The sequence below is a fragment of the Platichthys flesus genome, chromosome 11, assembly GCF_949316205.1.
Source record: "Platichthys flesus chromosome 11, fPlaFle2.1, whole genome shotgun sequence".
In the NCBI taxonomy this organism is placed as follows: Eukaryota; Metazoa; Chordata; class Actinopteri; order Pleuronectiformes; family Pleuronectidae; genus Platichthys; species Platichthys flesus.
The window spans coordinates 2,742,065-2,765,530 of NC_084955.1; the positions used below are offsets into that span (position 1 = coordinate 2,742,065).

Here is a 23,466-nt window from a genome sequence, read left to right on the forward strand (position 1 = left end):
GGCTTCTGTCAGGAGATTATCCTAGCTTAGCAAAAATTAACAGCGATACCACTAGCATCAGTCCCCAAACAGCATTTTTTTCTTTTCATTGATAAATTACCCCGATTTAGGCTAAACATTTACCATTCTTATTACTAAGCTAAGCAGGAGATACTTCTGTTCTTTTTAGGCTACTTAGCTTAGTGCAATACATAATGCTGTTCCTCCTTTAGGCTAATTGTAGAACTTACCTCTGTCCTTTGTTAAAAGATAAGTGTGAATAAAAGAGAACATAAATACCTTCTGTTCACTTATATTTTTATTTTCTTTTTGTCACTACAGCCATAAATGAATGATATGATTAGCCTGACTTTTGGCAACATGACAGCATGGAGAATCAATGTGCCAACAAAGAAACATTTGTGCATCGGTGATAACTTTGGGGTCATCATAATGACATTATGTTGGATTGAGGGGCTCTTTATACTTAGCTAGGCTAAAGAAGTCCTCCCATCCTCTGGGCTAAACTAGGCCAGACCTGCTGAATGCATTGAGGTGAAATATCATTCCTCTCATTTGACTTTGGGTAAGAAAAAAAAATTCTGTATTTCCCGAATAGAACATAACAGTTTTTTATAAAAGGGTAATGATTTTAAATAGCATTTAATCAACCGGGGATCAATATAAATAAATATTATTTTGCATATTAATAACATGGCTGTTATACAACATTTGGCATATAAAGTGGTCAAATACAGCAGTGATACTAATGACCATTTTTCTCTGTATTACTTTGGTTGAAGGGCATAAAAGCAAAGCAATTCACTACAATCTATACCAAATCGACACCACACCACATTCAAACTGGAGTATAAGGCACAAATACTGACCAAACCCATGTGGTTTAAATAAAACTTCAAGTTGTTTTTTTCCAGAAAAAATAAAAGAAATGCCTTCCAAGCACTTCAACCACATTGCAACTGTAGCTTTATATATTACAAAAATTAAATAATTGATTACAGGAATACGTTTTTCATAATCATATAATTAATGTAACATTTAACACCCAATGAGCTGTGATCTTTCCTGTGTGCACTTCAGTGCTAATTATCATTTGTGTAGTGTTTGTTGGTCAAGATCAACACCTACAGCAGGTAACTTTAAAGTTGAGTGAGTCTTGTGTTACTATTAAGATGTGCTGGTTTCTGGAATAAAATATATATTGAAAAAATTCAAACCAGATAAAATATAACCCCTGAGTTTCAGGACAAATACTGAGATCACAGTGGGCATTTACACTGTGTCACTTTGACTCTACTCAGCTTCATTCACAGAGCCCCTACATCAGTCTGGTGGTGAGCACAGAAAGTAAGTGGCTTTAATCAAACAGCTTAATGTGAATAACAAGAGGAAAAACATGCAACATCACAAAAGAACTTTGGAACAGGTGATGTTCAAACTTGAGCTTTGGAGACAAAACTCTCAACATTCCAAAAACCCAGGACCTCCAGCTACCTTAAAATAAAATCCAGTCCCAAAAAACTTAATGACTTGTCTGGCTTAAGCATACTCAATTACCAATTACAATTAACACTGGCCAGGCTGACTAAAAAACCTGACCTGAATTTTTGCTTTACTTGAGCCGGATAAAGTAAGTTTTCTCAATAAAAACTGAAGAAACACATCATTTTAAATTAAGGGCAGATTTAAACAGAAGTCAACCCAACACAGGTTTCATGTACAAATTTAAACCAACTTGTCTCAAATTCAGTTAAGCCTTTCATTTCTCATTACGTGATGATCCTGGTATTTTTAACCGGGGCCAATTTTTGTTTCTAAATGATTCATTGGGACAATCCATCTGGTTGTATGTAAGTTTCAAAGTGCATCCATTCAAAGTGCTTGTTTTTTCAACAATCTCTGACACTATATTGAAAAGATCCATACAGAGATCGACCTTTCTGTTGAAAAGCAAGATCCTTTTTGTTTTCACCAGTAACAAGCCCAGTTCAAAGACACCAGACTAACAAAACAGTCAGTTAACCTAACCGAACACAGTTCGACCGGGATGACACAACTGCCAGTCATATAGGGAAAAAAATCTGTGTTCGACTAAATTACAGCTTTTCTATGGAGTCTGGTGGTTTTGAAAAAAGCGCTATAAAAGCCATTTAAACTCTTTAACAAGGTCTTTCTCTGTAGGGATCCTTTCCGCAAAATTGTCAGACACTTGTAATAACAATCTGAGCCTGGGGGCAAGACAAGCACTTTTGGTGAACATACTATGATGCACACTACTGCCGTGGTTTCCTTGCATATGTTTTGCAGCTATTATCAGGATCATGCTCATTATTGGACATATTCCAGACATTATGGTCGCTAATAATCATTAAGACACAAATTGATGGCAAAATAGAGCCCTGGTTTAAAAATACTGGAATAATCCTCAATCACCTACCATGCCAAAAAGCTCAATAAACATGATCGGATTCATATATAATTATTATATCCATCTGCAAAGAAAAAAAAAACACTTATCAAATCAGATACATCAGCCATGTTTGGTTGAAAGATAAGTCAGTTAATCAATTGGCCAACTGAGAGTAAATTCATTTCAAACTTAAGGTGATTGACAAACGCAAAACAAAATGTCAAACAGTCAATGGTTTCAGCTTCAGGAGAGAATTGGCTGGTCTTCTCTGTTCATACCACTGTAAAGTTGTTCAAGTGTCACTTCTTACTACTATTATTTGAAAAGAGTCCCTCTGTCTGCTGTTGATTTGATGCCCTCTGTGCTTTTCCTTTGTCTGCATTTGTAGCATGTGCAAATCCAAGCTACTTTTGTTCCAGTTTAGTTATTCAAGTTCTCACATGTTTCTGGATGACAACATGTTGAAGGTGTATCTCAGGCATGTTTCTGTTCGAGCGTGAGATTAAGCAGTCAGTTTGCAGCAACACATAACCAGCGATATCTGCATCTAGGTTTGAGTTGGCACAATCCACACAGTAGTGTGTGAAATAAGGCTGCGTTCACTGCCATTAACACCCCTGTTATCTGTGAGCACAACTGCATCGAGTATGAATTCTTAAATCAAAATCAAAATGGCTTTATGTTGACAGGTGCCGTCAGAGTGACCCTCGTGCATTAAAATAGCTTGTTTGCAGCACATTCTGACAAGGCACTGATCAAGGCCCTGATCTTTAAATGTGTAACCAGCGAACATTAGTATGTGGCTACCAAACACAGGTTTTGTTTTTCACGGTTTTCATAAAGTGTGAGTTTTACACTTTTTTCTCCAATTTGTTGCACTCACACAATGTTCATGGGAGGAGTTCTCACATTGTCAGATTGTTTTTGTGTCTCGCATCCAGTAGGAAGGCATATTTTACAGCTTTTCTCTTGGCAATACGTAAGTGGTGATTCATATTTTTGGAAGATGCAGAATCTTTCCTGATAATTTCAAGTGTCCAAAAGTATTAACAACAAAAAAGTCTCACATTTTGTAATCCTTTAACTAGCAGTCTGTAGTTGTTAGCATCCAGCCAGTTGACCAAAAAACTCCTCTTCCAGTCAAACTGGTTTGTTTACTGACCACTAAAAGATCTCGTCTGTGACACAGATGCAGGCCGGTTTTCCTCCAATAACTGACTCACTCTGAGGCAGTGTTTGCTGATGAGCACCACCCCGCTCTTACTTCCTCTGCTGGGGATCACTGAGTGAAACTCTTCTTGATGGCAACGTTAGGGAAGAGGCCACAGAGCTCCTGGACGACGCGCATGTCTATCTGGGAGCAGAAGGAGACGTCCAGGAGGAGAAGCCGAGGACACGCCTGGAGTAGCTTCTTCAGCGAGGCGGCACTCACCAACCGTGTACCTGTCCAAGAGACAAGTCCCAACAGGGAAACAAGCATAAGCAATGAAATACAAGATAAATAATGGAAGTAAATGTGCCCCCCAAAAAATGTGTGCAAATTTCGTAGTAGAGAAAACCAGACATGGACAGCAACATGTTAAACACCAAGCAGATTAATGTACAAATAAAATAAATTTCAGCTCTTGATACCAATTACGATTTCCTCAAATTACAAATCATATACTCAAAAAACTGTCATCGATCAACCCTGGCAGGGCTTTCCTCAGGTGAGTGTGTATAGTGATTATGGACGAAACATCTGATCCTAGGATCCACTACTAACAATGTGTCCTTAAAATCTAGAAAAAAAAGAAAAAAAACTAAACCCAGGAAGGCAAAACTCTTAGAGAATATACAGTGCAAAATTATGTCATTATCATACAAAATTATTATGCTTCAGATTTATTGCATTCAACTAATGATTTACAGTCATTGAGCTATAACTGATAACGGAAATCTCATAATTTTACTATAGGCCACTGCTCTGTTTCATAATGTTAGTAGTCTTTTCTTTGTATTTATTATTTGAAGGCAACATAGCCATGAAGGTTTTTTGTATGCTCAAATATTGTTATAAAGGTATGTTAGCTGAAGTAAATGGGATTCATTGTTTTGATTTTGTTCTTTGCAGTGGTATCGAATTGGGTATCGAAAATCATGGGAATTTCATGGTATCGGTAGATACTACAACATTTTTGGTATCATTACATCAAGAGTTCATACCCACATGTGCCTGTATATTTACAGGGATATGACCCAATATCACAGGAGGAACTTGGACATTAATATTCTAAACTCAGACCAGAATGAGAAAACATAAATCAAAGGCAAAAACAATATTTGTTTTCTATGAGCATGGACACATGTAGTGCAACCATGAAAAAATCTGTCCATGATTCTTTGATGCAGTCCCTTATTCACTCATGTGACGATCAATGGCCGAGAACAAGGCAACGGTGTTGGAGTGATTCCATTATACATTGATTCTGTCTTCAGAGGTTGCTGCTGTGAATCTGCTGTTCACTATGACACCTGACAACATCCTACAGTGCTAAATGTGAAGTTTACTTGAAAAACACATTAGCAGCTTTAGTTGCATGAACTATTAACAAATCATTATTAAATAACAAATGTTTCTGAACACATATGTGTGATATCAGTCTTTACCCAGTATGTCGAGATGCTGCAGTGAGGGACAGCTGGCGGCCAGCTCCTCTATGTCTGAGTCGCAGACAGTGCGGTTGGCGGTGAGGAAGAGTTTGCGCAAACGTGGGAGGCTGCGGGCGAGATGCTGGAAACATCCAGTGCTGCTCTGCAGTGTGGGACACCATCCCAGGTCTAACTCCTCCAGCATCCTGAACAAACACAGACCAATTCCCATTCAAATGGAATCAGATGTGATCTACAACCTGTCAGTCTGTCGGTCTGTCTGTCTGTCTGTCGGTCTGTCGGTCTATTTTACCAAACATTGGAAGTGCAGTGTTGAACTTAGTGCGATTTTGGCATATGATACGTTCAATACAAATAAACTGAATAAACTGTTTACCAGTGCTCTGACCCAACAGCGGCTGTGAATTATCAATGTTATTGACATTGCAGTTTTTTTCTCAGCCCTTAAAGCCCTTCTTCACCTTGTGACTTGAAAACAGAACACAACATTTCTTTATTTTTTGTAAATCTTAGTCTATTTACCAACAAAACATTAAGCAGTAAAACATAAAGATTGGAAAGGCACTGGGGCATTATGAAATAACTCTAATGTAGTGATTTACCAGACACAAGGTGATCACTGGGAATATCATCCATCCTAACTGGTCACTACATTATATTACATCATGAGGCGTAACATGCCATCTGTGTTATTGCTTTGCAGCACACAGCAGCAGCCCGACTCTGCAAAAGAATGAAAACCTGATAAAACATGTAGTCTGACTATGTTTGTTCTCGTATAAGATAAACACTTTCAAAGCATGGAAAACAACTGCACTGCCTACCTGCAGCCAGAGACGAGCTCGGCCAGGCCTCGATCTGTCAGGTTTCTGCAACGCCACAGGTCCAGTGAGCAGAGAGAGCGGCAGCGGGCAGCCAGCATGCTGGTCACAACGTCACAGTCCTCAATCTGCAGGAGAGACAGTCAGCTTTTAAGATCCATTTTCACTCTGCAGGTTGTCTGTTTGCCTGTTCGCAGCATTAGCTTCACTGGGATTCTTTGGAGGAAGAAATGGGCCCTCAGAGTATTAAATACTTTTGAATGGATACTATGTTTGTCTAAGTGACGCTGCCAAGATGGAGAGAAATTCTCTGGAGTTTACTTCCAATACTTTAGTTACTTTAAAATGTCTCTGTGTATTTCATGCAGTCACAGAATTCAGGGATCTGCCTTGAGGATGCCATGACTGAGGACATATATAAAGTTGACGCTATGGTCCGAGAAAATGATGCCGTTAGGGGGAATGAAGTAATGAGCATGTCACTACTTTTCTAACTGTCTGTCTGTGTGGTTTGAACAAACTTTTGAAATGCAGCAACAATAAAAAGCTGAGTGGATGTATCGGCTGGTTTGCAGCACATAACCTCCCTCTCAAGAGGGAACAAAGCTCCAACAGAGAACATCATCATCATCAAAAAAGGAAATGATATAGTCTTTCAAGAAGTGATTTGTGTTTGCGGGACTGTTATTGTTCTATGGTGTCAGGTAATGTTGGCCATATTTCATCCTTTCATCCTAAGATGAAAGCAAAGAAATGTAATTTAGCAACCAACAGCCAGTGCGGGCACCCACAGAAATAACAACATGCAACACATTAACCCTGGTTAGCAGTGGAAGGTTATTAAAACTTCAGCTGAAGGACTTGCTGTCATTATGTATTTCCATTCCATTACTGACAACACTTTGGGTCTTAAGAAAAAAAGATTTGGATTTCCACTCATATTTTACGAGTTGCAAAGATCTAATTTGCATCAAATATGAATCAATTGGTTAGAACTCAGCTAATGACAAGGTGTGTGGTCGAGTTGTTGAGTCACTTTGTCAGTTAAAGACTTAGGGAGTGAATTAGTGAACAGAGTGCTTAAAACCAATTTTCTATTTCTTATAAAATTGTATATAAAAGGGACTAGTCCTGAGACCGATCCTGATACCTGGACTTTGCATATCCGTCGATAGAGAGTACCAATCAGATACAAGTGCATTTAAATAAAACAACTTAATATATATTAACAGCTTTATGCTACAGACCCTGAAAGGAAATTATGATTGCTATCATTGTTGGCTTGGCTCAGGTTAAACCATTTGAAAACAAAATAAATACAGATAATGATGCTATAGAACTTATTTTATCGTCTAGTTTCACCATCATAACTAAAAAAATAACAAAAGTGAACTAGGGCTACGTTGTAGCACTGGCGGGCCCGAGCACCCGCACGTTGAAGCCTGTTGCGGTCGGTGAAGAGAGCGATCGATGACTAAGCGCATGTCTCCGCGTTGCATCCATTTTGCGCTCTGCGGCAGTAGGTTTGCCAGTAGGTGGCGCCATCACTATTATTACACACAGACATATAGATCTGTTCAAGTAGCCGCTCTGATATAGCGTGAGCAATTTTGTGTCAATTGGACAATTTTACCACAACATAATTTTCACACTGATTAGTAGGTGGCGCTATGACCCTGAACTAATATTTATATGTGGAGCTGTTCAGATCAGTATTGTGATTATAGGTCAGTAGTTTGAAGCCGGTTGGATAAGGCAGAGTGGATTAACAAAGTACTTCCTGTTTCCTGGCGAATCAGTAGGTGGCGCTATGACACTGAGGAAATATTGACACATAGAGCTGTTCAGGCTTGTACTATTATCATGTGACAGAAGTGTGGTAGTAATAGGACAATGCACAGTGGACTTGCCCTGTTTGGCGAAGGATAATCCTTCGCCAAGCATCAATGTTTACATAGTTTGATGAAATGTCACAATTCTGACCTTGATCCAATGACTTGACTGAGGTCATTTGAGCTGTATATTGTAAAGCAGCCCGGAGCAGTTCATCAAAAATATAAAACATGTCACTTGCTGTAGCCACCAGGGGGCGCTGTGATTTCAAATCATGATTTCTGTGTAGATGTCATCAGGGACTCTTGTCTTACATGTCTAGTTTGAACTCGATTGGACCATGTATGTTCGAGATACAGATGCTCGTGTTTTGATGGCGTTTAATCAAACTTTGACGCCACGCCACGGCCACACGGTGTGATGGAAAAAAAATCCCTTAGTCAATTTTTTTCTTAATCTTGTTTTGATGACACTCATTAGGGCCCGAGCACCGAATGGTGAGAGGCCCTATTGAATCTGTAAGGATTTTTATTATTAGGGCCCGAGCACCGAATGGTGAGAGGCCCTATTGAATCTGTAAGGATTTTTATTATTAGGGCCCGAGCACCGAATGGTGAGAGGCCCTATTGAATCTGTAAGGATTTTTATTATTATTATTATTATTATTATTATTATTATTATTATTATTATTTCCCTTTGGGGGGCTTTTTCAGGGTCTAGACATGCTCAAAAAGTTATGAAACTTTGCAGGAAATTCAAGGTCTGCGGATATTTTAGTATTCTGGAGTAATTGGAATTGGGCGTGGCAAAATGGCTCTACAGCGCCCCCTGGAACCAGCCCCTAGGTTTCCACATAACGGATTTTCATCAAAATCTGGATATAGGTGTATCGTGACCAGTCATGAAAAAAAGTCTCATGGAGCATTATGAAAAACGCAACAGGAAGTCCGCCATTTTGCTTTTAGTGGCCATTTTGGCAATATCCCACATTTTTACTTTTACGTACTTGTCCCAGGGCTTTCATCAGATCAACTTCAAATTCAGATGAGTGTCATCACAACAAGATGGAGATAAAAAATGATTGAGGGATTTTTTTTTTATCACACCGTGTGACCGTGGCATGGCGTTAAAAATTGGTTACACGCCATCAAAACACGGGCATCTGTATCTCGGACATACATGTTCCAATCAAGTCCAAACTAGACATGTAAGACAATAGTCCCCGCCTGATGACATCTATGCATAAATGATGACTTAAAACCGCAGCGCCCCCTGGTGGCAACAGGAAATGTCTTGTTTTTTGCTTGTCTTACACTTGGATGAATTTCTCCTCATCCACTGACCTCAACCATGTCAAACTGTATCAAATGGGTCCCAAGACATTGACAATGAAGACATAAGATTACCGTGACTTTTCGTCAAACGCCATATGAATGGCGTGGCATTAAAGTTCATCAACTCGCCGTGAAACACGAAATTGCTGTAACTTCAGTGTTCATGATTCTATCTCTCTCAAACTACATGTGTGTAACAACAGCCCCCCCCTGAAGATATTCATATGGTTTTAAGAAATGGGCGTGGCAAAAAAACTGACCAGCGCCCCCTATAGGGCAACCCCGGCACTACGATGGCCGACATTTATACAAATCTATCGGGACATGTGTCGTTTCATAACAAACAAAAAAATATCTTGGATAGGTATGCTTGACCAAACAGGGAGGCCGCCATTTTGGATTAAGTGGCCATTTTTTTTCCATATTCCACATTTTTACTTGATGCACTTGTCCCAGGGCTTTCATCAGATTAACTTCAAATTAAGATCAGTGCCATCACAACAAGATGGAGATAAAAAGTGATTAAGAGATTGACCTTTCGTCACACCGTGTGACCGTGGCGTGGCGTCTTGAGTTTGATTAAACGCCATCAAAACACGAGGTTCTGTATCTCGGACATACATTGTCCAATCGAGTCCAAACTACACATGTAAGACAAGGGTGCCATCCTGATGACATCTACACAGAAATTATGACTTGAAATTACAGCGCCCCCTGGTGGCTACAGGAAGTGACATGTTTTATACTTTGATGAACTGCTCCTGGCTGATTTACAATATACAGCTCAAATCAGATCAGTCAAGTCATTAGATCATGGTCAGAATTGTGACGTTTCCTCAAACTGTGTAAACATTGATGTGCGGCGAAGGATTTTCCTTCGCCAAAGGACACGATGTTATCATAACTCCACTGTGCATTGTCCTATCACTACCAATCTTCTGTCACATGATAAGAGTACAAGCCTGAACAGCTCTATGTGTCAATATTTCCTCAGTGTCATAGCGCCACCTACTGATTCACCAGGAAACAGGAAGTACTTTGTTAATCCACTCTGCATTATCCAACCGGCTCCAAACTACTGACCTATGATCACAATACTGATCTGAACAGCTCCACATATAAATATTAGTTCAGGGTCATAGCGCCACCTACTGATCAGTGTGAAAATTAAGTTGTGTTAACATTGTCCAATTGACACAAAATTGCTCACGCTACATCAGAGCGCCTACATGAACAGATATATATCTCTGTGCGTAATAATAGTGATGGCCCCACCTACTGGCAAGCCTACTGCCGCAGAGCGCAAAACGCATGCAACGTGGAGAAGTGCATGCTCGATCGATGATGTGCGCTTGGTCATCGATCGCTCTCTCCACCGACCGCAACAGGCTTCAACGTGCGGGTGCTCGGGCCCGCAAGTGCTACAACGTAGCCCTAGTTAGGGCCCGAGCACCGAAATCGGTGAGAGGACCTATTGAAATTGAAAAGATTATTATTATTATTATTTTTCTTCGCTCAGTGAATTGGCTTTTTGAGGGCTTTAACGTGCTCAAAAAGTTTCTAAAGTGTACAGTAAATTACAAATGTGCGCAAGTTTACGTTTTCTGAAGTATTTTGAAAAGGGCGTGGCAAAATGGCTCAAGAGCGCCACCTACGGAAAAGCCCCTCATTTAGCATTCACCGATCCTCAAAAAAAACATAGACTATTGTGTCTCGTGACAAGATGCACAAAAAAGTCCATCAGTGCATTATGAATAACGCAGCAGGAAGCCCGCCAGTTTGACTTTAGTGGCCATTTCGGTCATATTCCATATTTTTTCTTTGATGTACTTGTCGTACAGCTTTCATCAGATCAACTTCAAATTTAGACGATCGTCATCACAACAAATTGGAGATCTAAAGTTATTGAAGGATTACGTTTTAGCAAAACCGTCTGACCGTGGTGTGGCGTTAAAGTTTGATGAAACGCCATCAAAACACAAGCTTCCATATTTCAGACATATTTTGTCCAATTGAGTCCAAACTAGACACATACGACAAGAATCGCGACCAGAAGACATCGGTGCAGAAATTGTGACTTACAATCACAGCGCCCCCTGGGGGCAACAGGAAATGTCTTGTTTTTAAGATGTGTTATGTTTTTATGTACTACTCGGAGAGCTTTCATCAGATCAACTTAAAAATTAGATGAGACTCTACAAAACAAGATGAAGATCTAAAGTTATCAATATTTAAACTTTTCATCACACCGTGTGACCGTGGTGAGGTCTCAAAGTTCGACTAAACGCCAATATAAGCAAGCTTCTGTAACTTAGACATATTTTGTCCAATCGACTCCAAACTACATATATAAGACAAGAGTCGCGACCGGAAGACATCTACCTAGAAATCATGACTTAAAAGGAAAGCGCCCCCTGGTGGCATCAGGAAATGTCTTGTTTTTGTACATCGTGCGCTTTGATTTATTTGTCGGAGAGCTTTCATCACATCAATTTAAAATTTAGACGGGTGGCATCACAACAAGATGGAGATCTAAAGTTATCAAAGAAACAACTTTTCGACACACCGTCTGACTGTGGCGGGGCGTCAAATCAGCTCACCATGACACACGAAACCGCTTAAAGGGGACATATTCGCTTTAAAGGGGACATATTATTTCCATTTCAACACAGTTGATATGGTTCCTTGGGGTCTTAATGAAATGTCTGTAAAATATTTTGGTAAAAATACCCCAAGGATAATTTAAAACAGCACCTTTTTACTCTGTCTAAAACAGACCTCCTCAGATCAACCTGCCCCCATCTTACCCCACCCCCTTTCACCCCTCTCATCCCTCCCCCTTCTCACCCCTCCCCCCTCTCATGGAGGTGTAGGACATGTGCTTGAATGTGTTCTCACTACAGAATGCATTCAACATCTATAGGGCAGATTATGGGCCTCGTGAAAATTTACGTAATCTGGGGTATTTGGAAATGGGTGTGGCAAAATGGCTCAACAGCGCCACCAACGGTGCTTTCCCTCATTTACGGAGAAACACCTCATTTAGCATTCACTGATCCGCACGAAATTGAAGACAGTTGTGTATCATCACCAGATGCACAAAAAACGCGCGGAGCAATATGAAAAACGCAACAGGAAGCACGCCATTTTCGATTTCGTGGCCATTTTGGTCATATTCCATAATCTTTTACTTTGATATACTTCTCGTACAGCTTTCATCACATCAACTGAAAATTTAGACGAGCGTCATCACAACAAGATGGAGATCTAAAGTTATCAAAGAAACAACTTTTCGTCACACTGTCTGACTGTGGCGGGGCGTCACATCAGCTCGCCATGACACACGAAAACGCTTTAACTTCCGTGTTCATGGGTCCATCTCCCTCAAACTACATGTGTGTATCATCAGCCCCCCTCCCTTGAAGATATTCAGATGGTTTTAAAGAATGGGCGTGGCAAAATGGCTCAACAGCGCAACCAACGGAGCTTCCCCTCATTTATGGAGAAACACCTCATTTAGAATTCACTGATCCTCACGAAATTGAAGACAGTTGTGTATCATCACCAGATGCACAAAAAACGCGCTCGGAGCAATTTGAAAAACGCAACAGGAAACCCGCCATTTTCTATTTGGACCATATTCCATGTTTTTTATTTTCAAGTACTTCTTGGAGAGCTTTCATCAGATCAACTGAAAATTTAGACGAGTGTCATCACAACAAGATGGAGATCTAAAGTTATTGAAAGATCAATTTTTCGCCACACCGTGTGACCGTGGCGAGGCGTCAAAATGTGACTAAACGCCATCAAAACACAAGCTTCTGTATCTTGGACATATTTGGTCCAATCGAGTTCAAACTACACATGTAAGACAAGAAGCGCGACCTGATGACATCAACAAAGACACCATGACTTAAAATCATAGCGCCACCTGCTGGCTACAGGAAGTGAAGCGTTTATATCGCAGCAGTGCGCAAATGCATGCAACGCTGAGACGAGCGCTTGGTCATCGAACGTTCTCTCTTCCCCGACCGCAACAGACTTGAAATTGCCTGTGCTCGGGCCCGTTAGTGCTACAACGTAGCCCTAGTTAGGGCCCGAGCACCGAAATCGGTGGGAGGCCCTATTGAAATTGAAATGATTATTATTATTATTATTATTATTTTTCTTAGCTTAAATGAATTGGCTTTTTGAGGGCTTTAATGTGCTCAAAAAGTTGTAGGAGTTTGCAGTAAATTCGAAGGCGGCGTAAAATTACGTATTCTGGAGTATTTTGAAAAGGGCGTGGCAAAATGGCTCAAGAGCGCCACCTACGGAAAAGCCCCTCATTTAGCATTCACCGATCCTCAAAAAAAACAAAGATTATTGTGTATCATGACTAGATGCACAAAAAAGTCCATCAGTGCATTATGAATAACGCAACAGGAAGCCCGCCAGTTTGACTTTAGTGGCCATTTTGGTCATATTCCATATTTTTTCTTTGATGTACTTGTCGTACAGCTTTCATCAGATCAACTTCAAATTTAGACGATCGTCATCACAACAAATTGGAGATCTAAAGTTATTGAAGGATTACGTTTTAGCAAAACCGTCTGACCGTGGTGTGGCGTTAAAGTTTGATGAAACGCCATCAAAACACAAGCTTCCATATTTCATACATATTTTGTCCAATTGAGTCCAAACTAGACACATTCGACAAGAGTCGCCACCAGAAGACATGGGTGCAGAAATTGTGACTTACAATCACAGCGCCCCCTGGTGGTAACGCGAAATGTCTTGTTTTGGTACGTGTTATGTTTTTATGTACTACTCAGACAGCTTTCATCAGATCAACTTAAAAATTAGATGAGACTCTACAAAACAAGATGAAGATCTAAAGTTATCAGAATTTAAACTTTTCATCATACCGTGTGACCGTGGTGAGGTCTTAAAGTTCGACTAAACGCCAATATAAGCGAGCTTCTGTAACTTAGACATATTTTGTCCAATCGACTCCAAACTACACATATAAGACAAGAGTCGCGACCGGAAGACATCTACCTAGAAATCATGACTTAAAAGGAAAGCGCCCCCTGGTGGCATCAGGAAATGTCTTGTTTTGGTCATCTTACTCTTTGATGTATTTCCCTCCAGCCACTTTACTAAACCATGTCAAACTGTGTCAAATTGGTCTCAAGATATTGATAATGTAGGCATAACATTATTGTGACTTTTCATCATGCAGATTGTTAATGGCGTGGCATCAAAGTTCATCAGCTCACCATGACCAATGAATCCCATTTTAACAGAGTTACCCTGAACGCAGCATGAGACCGCTTTCGGTTTGTTACGTCTCACACTTGGATGAATTTCTCCTCATTCACTTTGCTAAACCATGTCAAACTGTGTCACATGGGTCTCAATATATTGATAATGTAGGCATAACATTGCTGTGAGTTTTCATCATGCGGATTATTCATAGCTTTGCAGCAGACTTCTTCAACTCGCCATGACAAACGAAGCTGCATTTAACACAGCTGCAAGTGAACGCCTCATGAGACTCTGAAAGAAGTTACGTCGTCACAAGCTGCGGAGCTGTGTATCACGAAGAACCGGAGAACGGTTGGCGAGTCTGGATGAGAGGACGGCGGCGGAGTCACTGTGGACGTTGTTCGCTCAGCAGGTTAGAGTGTGGGACTCAAAGGTTTTTGTCCCCTCTCCCGTTGTGTCTTTTCCTGTGTGAACTCTGCCGCTCTCAACAGCAGCACTGGCTATGAGCTAGCTCCTGCTAGCTCCAACGAAGCATCTCTCAACTGCTACGTAAGTTAAACGGACACTTCTGACTGACTGTGATGATAAGCAAAAGAGACACTGTGGATGTGTGATGTGTTGTACTGCATTTGTTTGATCTGTTTACTAATACTAGCTCTAATAAATACTGTATAAATTATATTTTGCTCCTGAATTGAACTGTGTTAAAGGGGTTCACATGGAAAATATATGTTCAATTATGTAAAGGGTGATTTTTGTTACTATTATACTAATGGAGATTTAGCACTTGCTACACATTGTAAGAGCAGCTGTTCAAAGGAGCACTACGTCTTTTAAGGCTCTTTATTCAGAGTCACGGTGTTGATGTCCTGTCACGTGTTACAGTGAAAAATAACCGTGTCTCCCACCTTCAGTATTTAAATCGTTAATCTCAGACTGACTTCACTGAATTCTTTTGTTAAATATGAGTAAGTCATAGCCTTGTACCTTTACTAGAACAGACAGTGTCATACAGAGTTGTGGGCTTATATGCACTACCTATTTCCTAATCTGAAATGATTATGCTCTGATTAACTTTGAACTAATATTTTATTTTTACCATTTAAAAGTCTGTTAATTACTTAACCTGGCCCATGTATGACTTTACATATCTGTGTATTGGTTTCATGTTCCTCTAGAAGGTCCAACTTGACACACAACTTGAATCCAACCAGACTGAACACTGACTCCAGGTACAGACCTGATTTCATTACTTAAAAACAATCAAAGTATTGCACATAATACATAATGTATTAAATTATAATGCAATACTTTTAATGTGAAATAGCTCCATTAAAAACATTCATTGTCATGGTAGTGCACGTTTTAATCCAAAAGCATATTCAAATACACAGTTGAATATCCACAGAAAATAAGATTACACACTTTGTTCATATGTAACTCTTCCTCTACAATAATGACGATCACTTTCATGTTTCCTATCATTTTATTAGGGACAGACGAGCCTGAAGGACACAGCTGTGATGACCATGTTCTGTCTCTTATGGCAAAGCAGAAATATAAAACACTGGGTTCTTATCTAAAGTGTTTCAAATCAGATCTCCACCATGTTGCTGCTGAGGACATCAGGTGCTGCAGTTCTTCATCTATGAAGAGAAAAAACGCACTGTTAAAGAATGTTTTGTGTTGTGTATAAAGCACAACAGATTTCAGATAGAACTGTTGTACTGTGGTCTTGGTTTATATCCTCATGGTGAAATGTACATATTTTAAGTCCCTTCTGATAAAAGTGCTGAAAGAAATACAACATTGTACAAATACATAAAATGTCTTTCTACCTCATCAGTACTATTCAAGGTGATAATCTCCCACAGACCTATTGATAACAGTCCAAATCAAGTCTTTCCACTTCTCTCAGTGTGAAAACATAATTTTATAATTAATTTGAGAACTGTTTACAACACTGATGTGTGGAGATTAAAATCATACCTAAACTGTCTAATTCACTGTAAAACTCCATGACATTCGCAGGCCATCTGTAGTTAAGGGAGCAACGCATGGAGTGATGTGTAGATTACTAGTTTGATGATGCATGAGGAGAGGCGGTGGTCGAGTGGCAGAAACTTGGACTATGGGCAGAGAAGGTCTCTGGTTCGTCTTTGGTTCGACTCCATGGAGAGACAACAAAAGTCGAACCTGGATTGATCTGTCCAAAAATCCAAGAGTCTCCCTACCCTCTCTAGTGCCCATGAGCAAGGCACCTCACTCCCCCAACATCTGCTCCCCCGAGCGCCGTACATGGTCGCTCACTGCTCTGTGTGTCCTGCACCAGATGGGTAAAAAGCAGCGATTAAATTTCCCTACCTGCATGAGTGTGCCTTTGCATGTCTGTGCATGTGTTTGGGATGAATAAATGGATTTTAATCTTAATCTTTTAATCTTAATCAGTTGTCTTCCAGTTGACCAGCATGAAGCTGCAGATCTCCACCATGTTGCTGCTGGGGACATCAGGAGCTGCATTAATGAGGAGCAGAAGCGTACTGTTATGAATGTTTTGTGTTGTTTATGAAGCACTACTTATTTCAGCTAGAACCGATGTACTAGGGTCTGGGTTTGTATCCTAATGGTTAAATGCACATACTTTAAATCGCTTTTGATAAAACGTGACAAAGAAATACAACATTGTACACATAGATAAAATGTCTTTCTACCTCATCTGTAATATTCAAGGTGATGATCTCCCACAGAGCTGTTGATAACAGTCCACATCAAGTCTCTCCACTTCCCTCAGTGTGAAAACATAATTATATAATTAATTGGAGAAGTGTTTACAACACTGATGTGTGGACATTATAATGTTATCACTACTGTCTAATTCACTCTACAACTCCATGACAGACTAAATAAACAATGTGAAAATAGTAATGGCGGATATACCATCCTGTATCAGAATATTGGTGAAACAGTTACTATCACATGAAACGTACACGTGTAGCGTATTGATAGTAACTCATTAAAAAAAATAATGTCACAACCAAAACAAGACTGTCGAGTTATCTTGCTTCAATCTGTTCATTAGACGTGATAAATAAACGGTAACTTTTATAACAATTACATATTACAAAAAACTTGAGGCATGTAAGCATATGATGATAGATAAAGCAATAGGTTATGTTGGATAGTTTCAAGGTTACTTACCTCTAGTTCAGCACCAGCGGCTGGCCAGAAGAAGTGGAGCGATCTTCCTTGCCGCACAGGGCAAACGCAGGCAATGTGGAGACGAGCGCTTGGTCATCGAACGTTCTCTCTTCCCCGACCGCAACAGACTTGAAATTGCCTGTGCTCGGGCCCGTTAGTGCTACAACGTAGCCCTAGTTATTATTATTTCCCTTTGGGGGGCTTTTTCAGGGTCTAGACATGCTCAAAAAGTTATGAAACTTTGCAGGAAATTCAAGGTCTGCGGATATTTTAGTATTCTGGAGTAATTGGAATTGGGCGTGGCAAAATGGCTCTACAGCGCCCCCTGGAACCAGCCCCTAGGTTTCCACATAACGGATTTTCATCAAAATCTGGATATAGGTGTATCGTGACCAATCATGAAAAAAAGTCTCATGGAGCATTATGAAAAACGCAACAGGAAGTCCGCCATTTTGCTTTTAGTGGCCATTTTGGCAATATCCCGCATTTTTACTTTTACGTACTTGTCCCAGGGCTTTCATCAGATCAACTTCAAATTCAGATGAGTGTGATCACAACAAGATGGAGATAAAAAATGATTGAGGGATTTTTTTTTTATCACACCGTGTGACCGTGGCATGGCGTTAAAAATTGGTTACACGCCATCAAAACACGGGCATCTGTATCTCGGACATACATGTTCCAATCAAGTCCAAACTAGACATGTAAGACAATAGTCCCCGCCTGATGACATCTATGCATAAATGATGACTTAAAACCGCAGCGCCCCCTGGTGGCAACAGGAAATGTCTTGTTTTTTGCTTGTCTTACACTTGGATGAATTTCTCCTCATCCACTGACCTCAACCATGTCAAACTGTATCAAATGGGTCCCAAGACATTGACAATGAAGACATAAGATTACCGTGACTTTTCGTCAAACGCCATATGAATGGCGTGGCATTAAAGTTCATCAACTCGCCGTGAAACACGAAATTGCTGTAACTTCAGTGTTCATGATTCTATCTCTCTCAAACTACATGTGTGTAACAACAGCCCCCCCCTGAAGATATTCATATGGTTTTAAGAAATGGGCGTGGCAAAAAAACTGACCAGCGCCCCCTATAGGGCAACCCCGGCACTACGATGGCCGACATTTATACAAATCTATCGGGACATGTGTCGTTTCATAACAAACAAAAAAATATCTTGGATAGGTATGCTTGACCAAACAGGGAGGCCGCCATTTTGGATTAAGTGGCCATTTTTTTTCCATATTCCACATTTTTACTTGATGCACTTGTCCCAGGGCTTTCATCAGATTAACTTCAAATTAAGATCAGTGCCATCACAACAAGATGGAGATAAAAAGTGATTAAGAGATTGACCTTTCGTCACACCGTGTGACCGTGGCGTGGCGTCTTGAGTTTGATTAAACGCCATCAAAACACGAGGTTCTGTATCTCGGACATACATTGTCCAATCGAGTCCAAACTAGACATGTAAGACAAGGGTGCCATCCTGATGACATCTACACAGAAATTATGACTTGAAATTACAGCGCCCCCTGGTGGCTACAGGAAGTGACATGTTTTATACTTTGATGAACTGCTCCTGGCTGATTTACAATATACAGCTCAAATCAGATCAGTCAAGTCATTAGATCATGGTCAGAATTGTGACATTTCCTCAAACCGTGTAAACATTGATGTGCGGCGAAGGATTTTCCTTCGCCAAAGGACACGATGTTATCATAACTCCACTGTGCATTGTCCTATCACTACAAAACTTCTGTCACATGGTCAGAGTCCAAGCCTGAACAGCTCTATGTGTCAATATTTCCTCAGTGTCATAGCGCCACCTACTGATTCGCCAGGAAACAGGAAGTACTTTGTTAATCCACTCTGCATTATCCAACCGGCTCCAAACTACTGACCTATGATCACAATACTGATCTGAACAGCTCCACATATAAATATTAGTTTAGGGTCATAGCGCCACCTACTGATCAGTGTGAAAATTAAGTTGTGTTAACATTGTCCAATTGACACAAAATTGCTCACGCTACATCAGAGCGCCTACATGAACAGATCTATATGTCTGTGCGTAATAATAGTGATGGCGCCACCTACTGGCAAACCTACTGCCGCAGAGCGCAAAACGCATGCAACGTGGAGAAGTGCATGCTCGATCGATGATGTGCGCTTGGTCATCGATCGCTCTCTCCACCGACCGCAACAGGCTTCAACGTGCGGGTGCTCGGGCCCGCAAGTGCTACAACGTAGCCCTAGTTAGGGCCCGAGCACCGAATGGTGAGAGGCCCTATTGAATCTGTAAGGATTTTTATTATTATTAGGGCCCGAGCACCGAATGGTGAGAGGCCCTATTGAATCTGTAAGGATTTTTATTATTAGGGCCCGAGCACCGAATGGTGAGAGGCCCTATTGAATCTGTAAGGATTTTTATTATTATTATTATTTCCCTTTGGGGGGCTTTTTCAGGGTCTAGACATGCTCAAAAAGTTATGAAACTTTGCAGGAAATTCAAGGTCTGCGGATATTTTAGTATTCTGGGGTAATTGGAATTGGGCGTGGCAAAATGGCTCTACAGCGCCCCCTGGAACCAGCCCCTAGGTTTCCACATAACGGATTTTCATCAAAATCTGGATATAGGTGTATCGTCACCAGTCATGAAAAAAAGTCTCATGGAGCATTATGAAAAACGCAACAGGAAGTCCGCCATTTTGCTTTTAGTGGCCATTTTGGCAATATCCCACATTTTTACTTTTACGTACTTGTCCCAGGGCTTTCATCAGATCAACTTCAAATTCAGATGAGTGTCATCACAACAAGATGGAGATAAAAAATGATTGAGGGATTTTTTTTTTATCACACCGTGTGACCGTGGCATGGCGTTAAAAATTGGTTACACGCCATCAAAACACGGGCATCTGTATCTCGGACATACATGTTCCAATCAAGTCCAAACTAGACTTGTAAGACAATAGTCCCCGCCTGATGACATCTATGCATAAATGATGACTTAAAACCGCAGCGCCCCCTGGTGGCGAAAGGAAATGTCTTGTTTTTTGCTTGTCTTACACTTGGATGAATTTCTCCTCATCCACTGACCTCAACCATGTCAAACTGTATCAAATGGGTCCCAAGACATTGACAATGAAGACATAAGATTACCGTGACTTTTCGTCAAACGCCATATGAATGGCGTGGCATTAAAGTTCATCAACTCGCCGTGAAACACGAAATTGCTGTAACTTCAGTGTTCATGATTCTATCTCTCTCAAACTACATGTGTGTAACAACAGCCCCCCCCTGAAGATATTCATATGGTTTTAAGAAATGGGCGTGGCAAAAAAAATGACCAGCGCCCCCTATAGGGCAACCCCGGCACTACGATGGCCGACATTTATACAAATCTATCGGGACATGTGTCGTTTCATAACAAACAAAAAAATATCTTGGATAGGTATGCTTGACCAAACAGGGAGGCCGCCATTTTGGATTAAGTGGCCATTTTTTTTCCATATTACACATTTTTACTTGATGCACTTGTCCCAGGGCTTTCATCAGATTAACTTCAAATTAAGATCAGTGCCATCACAACAAGATGGAGATAAAAAGTGATTAAGAGATTGACCTTTCGTCACACCGTGTGACCGTGGCGTGGCGTCTTGAGTTTGATTAAACGCCATCAAAACACGAGGTTCTGTATCTCGGACATACATTGTCCAATCGAGTCCAAACTAGACATGTAAGACAAGGGTGCCATCCTGATGACATCTACACAGAAATTATGACTTGAAATTACAGCGCCCCCTGGTGGCTACAGGAAGTGACATGTTTTATACTTTGATGAACTGCTCCTGGCTGATTTACAATATACAGCTCAAATCAGATCAGTCAAGTCATTAGATCATGGTCAGAATTGTGACGTTTCCTCAAACCGTGTAAACATTGATGTGCGGCGAAGGATTTTCCTTCGCCAAAGGACACGATGTTATCATAACTCCACTGTGCATTGTCCTATCACTACAAAACTTCTGTCACATGGTCAGAGTCCAAGCCTGAACAGCTCTATGTGTCAATATTTCCTCAGTGTCATAGCGCCACCTACTGATTCGCCAGGAAACAGGAAGTACTTTGTTAATCCACTCTGCATTATCCAACCGGCTCCAAACTACTGACCTATGATCACAATCCTGAATAGAACAGCTCCATATATGAATATTAGTTCAGGATCATAGCGCCACCTATTGATCAGTGTGAAAATTAAGTTGCGGAAACATTGTCCAATTGACACAAAATTGCTCACGCTACATCAGAGCGCCTACATGAACAGATATATATGTCTGTGCGTAATAATAGTGATGGCGCCACCTACTGGCAAACCTACTGCCGCAGAGCGCAAAACACATGCAACGTGGAGAAGTGCATGCTCGATCGATGATGTGCGCTTCGTCATCGATCGCTCTCTCCACCGACCGCAACAGGCTTCAACGTGCGGGTGCTCGGGCCCGCAAGTGCTACAACGTAGCCCTAGTTAGGGCCCGAGCACCGAATGGTGAGAGGCCCTATTGAATCTGTAAGGATTTTTATTATTATTATTATTATTATTATTATTATTTCCCTTTGGGGGGCTTTTTCAGGGTCTAGACATGCTCAAAAAGTTATGAAACTTTGCAGGAAATTCAAGGTCTGCGGATATTTTAGTATTCTGGAGTAATTGGAATTGGGCGTGGCAAAATGGCTCTACAGCGCCCCCTGGAACCAGCCCCTAGGTTTCCACATAACGGATTTTCATCAAAATCTGGATATAGGTGTATCGTGACCAGTCATGAAAAAAATTCTCATGGAGCATTATGAAAAACGCAACAGGAAGTCCGCCATTTTGCTTTTAGTGGCCATTTTGGCAATATCCCACATTTTTACTTTTACGTACTTGTCCCAGGGCTTTCATCAGATCAACTTCAAATTCAGATGAGTGTCATCACAACAAGATGGAGATAAAAAATGATTGAGGGATTTTTTTTTTATCACACCGTGTGACCGTGGCATGGCGTTAAAAATTGGTTACACGCCATCAAAACACGGGCATCTGTATCTCGGACATACATGTTCCAATCAGGTCCAAACTAGACATGTAAGACAATAGTCCCCGCCTGATGACATCTATGCATAAATGATGACTTAAAACCGCAGCGCCCCCTGGTGGCAACAGGAAATGTCTTGTTTTTTGCTTGTCTTACACTTGGATGAATTTCTCCTCATCCACTGACCTCAACCATGTCAAACTGTATCAAATGGGTCCCAAGACATTGACAATGAAGACATAAGATTACCGTGACTTTTCGTCAAACGCCATATGAATGGCGTGGCATTAAAGTTCATCAACTCGCCGTGAAACACGAAATTGCTGTAACTTCAGTGTTCATGATTCTATCTCTCTCAAACTACATGTGTGTAACAACAGCCCCCCCCTGAAGATATTCATATGGTTTTAAGAAATGGGCGTGGCAAAAAAACTGACCAGCGCCCCCTATAGGGCAACCCCGGCACTACGATGGCTGACATTTATACAAATCTAGCGGGACATGTGTCGTTTCATAACAAACAAAAAAATATCTTGGATAGGTATGCTTGACCAAACAGGGAGGCCGCCATTTTGGATTAAGTGGCCATTTTTTTTCCATATTCAACATTTTTACTTGATGCACTTGTCCCAGGGCTTTCATCAGATTAACTTCAAATTAAGATCAGTGCCATCACAACAAGATGGAGATAAAAAGTGATTAAGAGATTGACCTTTCGTCACACCGTGTGACCGTGGCGTGGCGTCTTGAGTTTGATTAAACGCCATCAAAACACGAGGTTCTGTATCTCGGACATACATTGTCCAATCGAGTCCAAACTAGACATGTAAGACAAGGGTGCCATCCTGATGACATCTACACAGAAATTATGACTTGAAAT

General features: G+C 40.7%; 1 protein-coding gene across 1 annotated transcript in view; it reads right to left on the bottom strand.

The window, feature by feature from the left end:
- Positions 1-280: 280 nt before the first annotated feature.
- The window catches only part of fbxl4 (F-box and leucine-rich repeat protein 4), a 72,142-nt gene continuing 48,956 nt past the window's right edge, over positions 281-23,466 (bottom strand). Inside the window, exons 7-9 of the mRNA XM_062398936.1 lie at positions 5,887-6,011; positions 5,060-5,247; positions 281-3,853 (exon numbers count right to left, since the gene is read on the bottom strand). Coding sequence (XP_062254920.1) covers positions 3,690-3,853; positions 5,060-5,247; positions 5,887-6,011 — 477 coding nt within the window. The 3' untranslated portion in view covers positions 281-3,689. The remainder of the gene's footprint in view (positions 3,854-5,059; positions 5,248-5,886; positions 6,012-23,466) is intronic.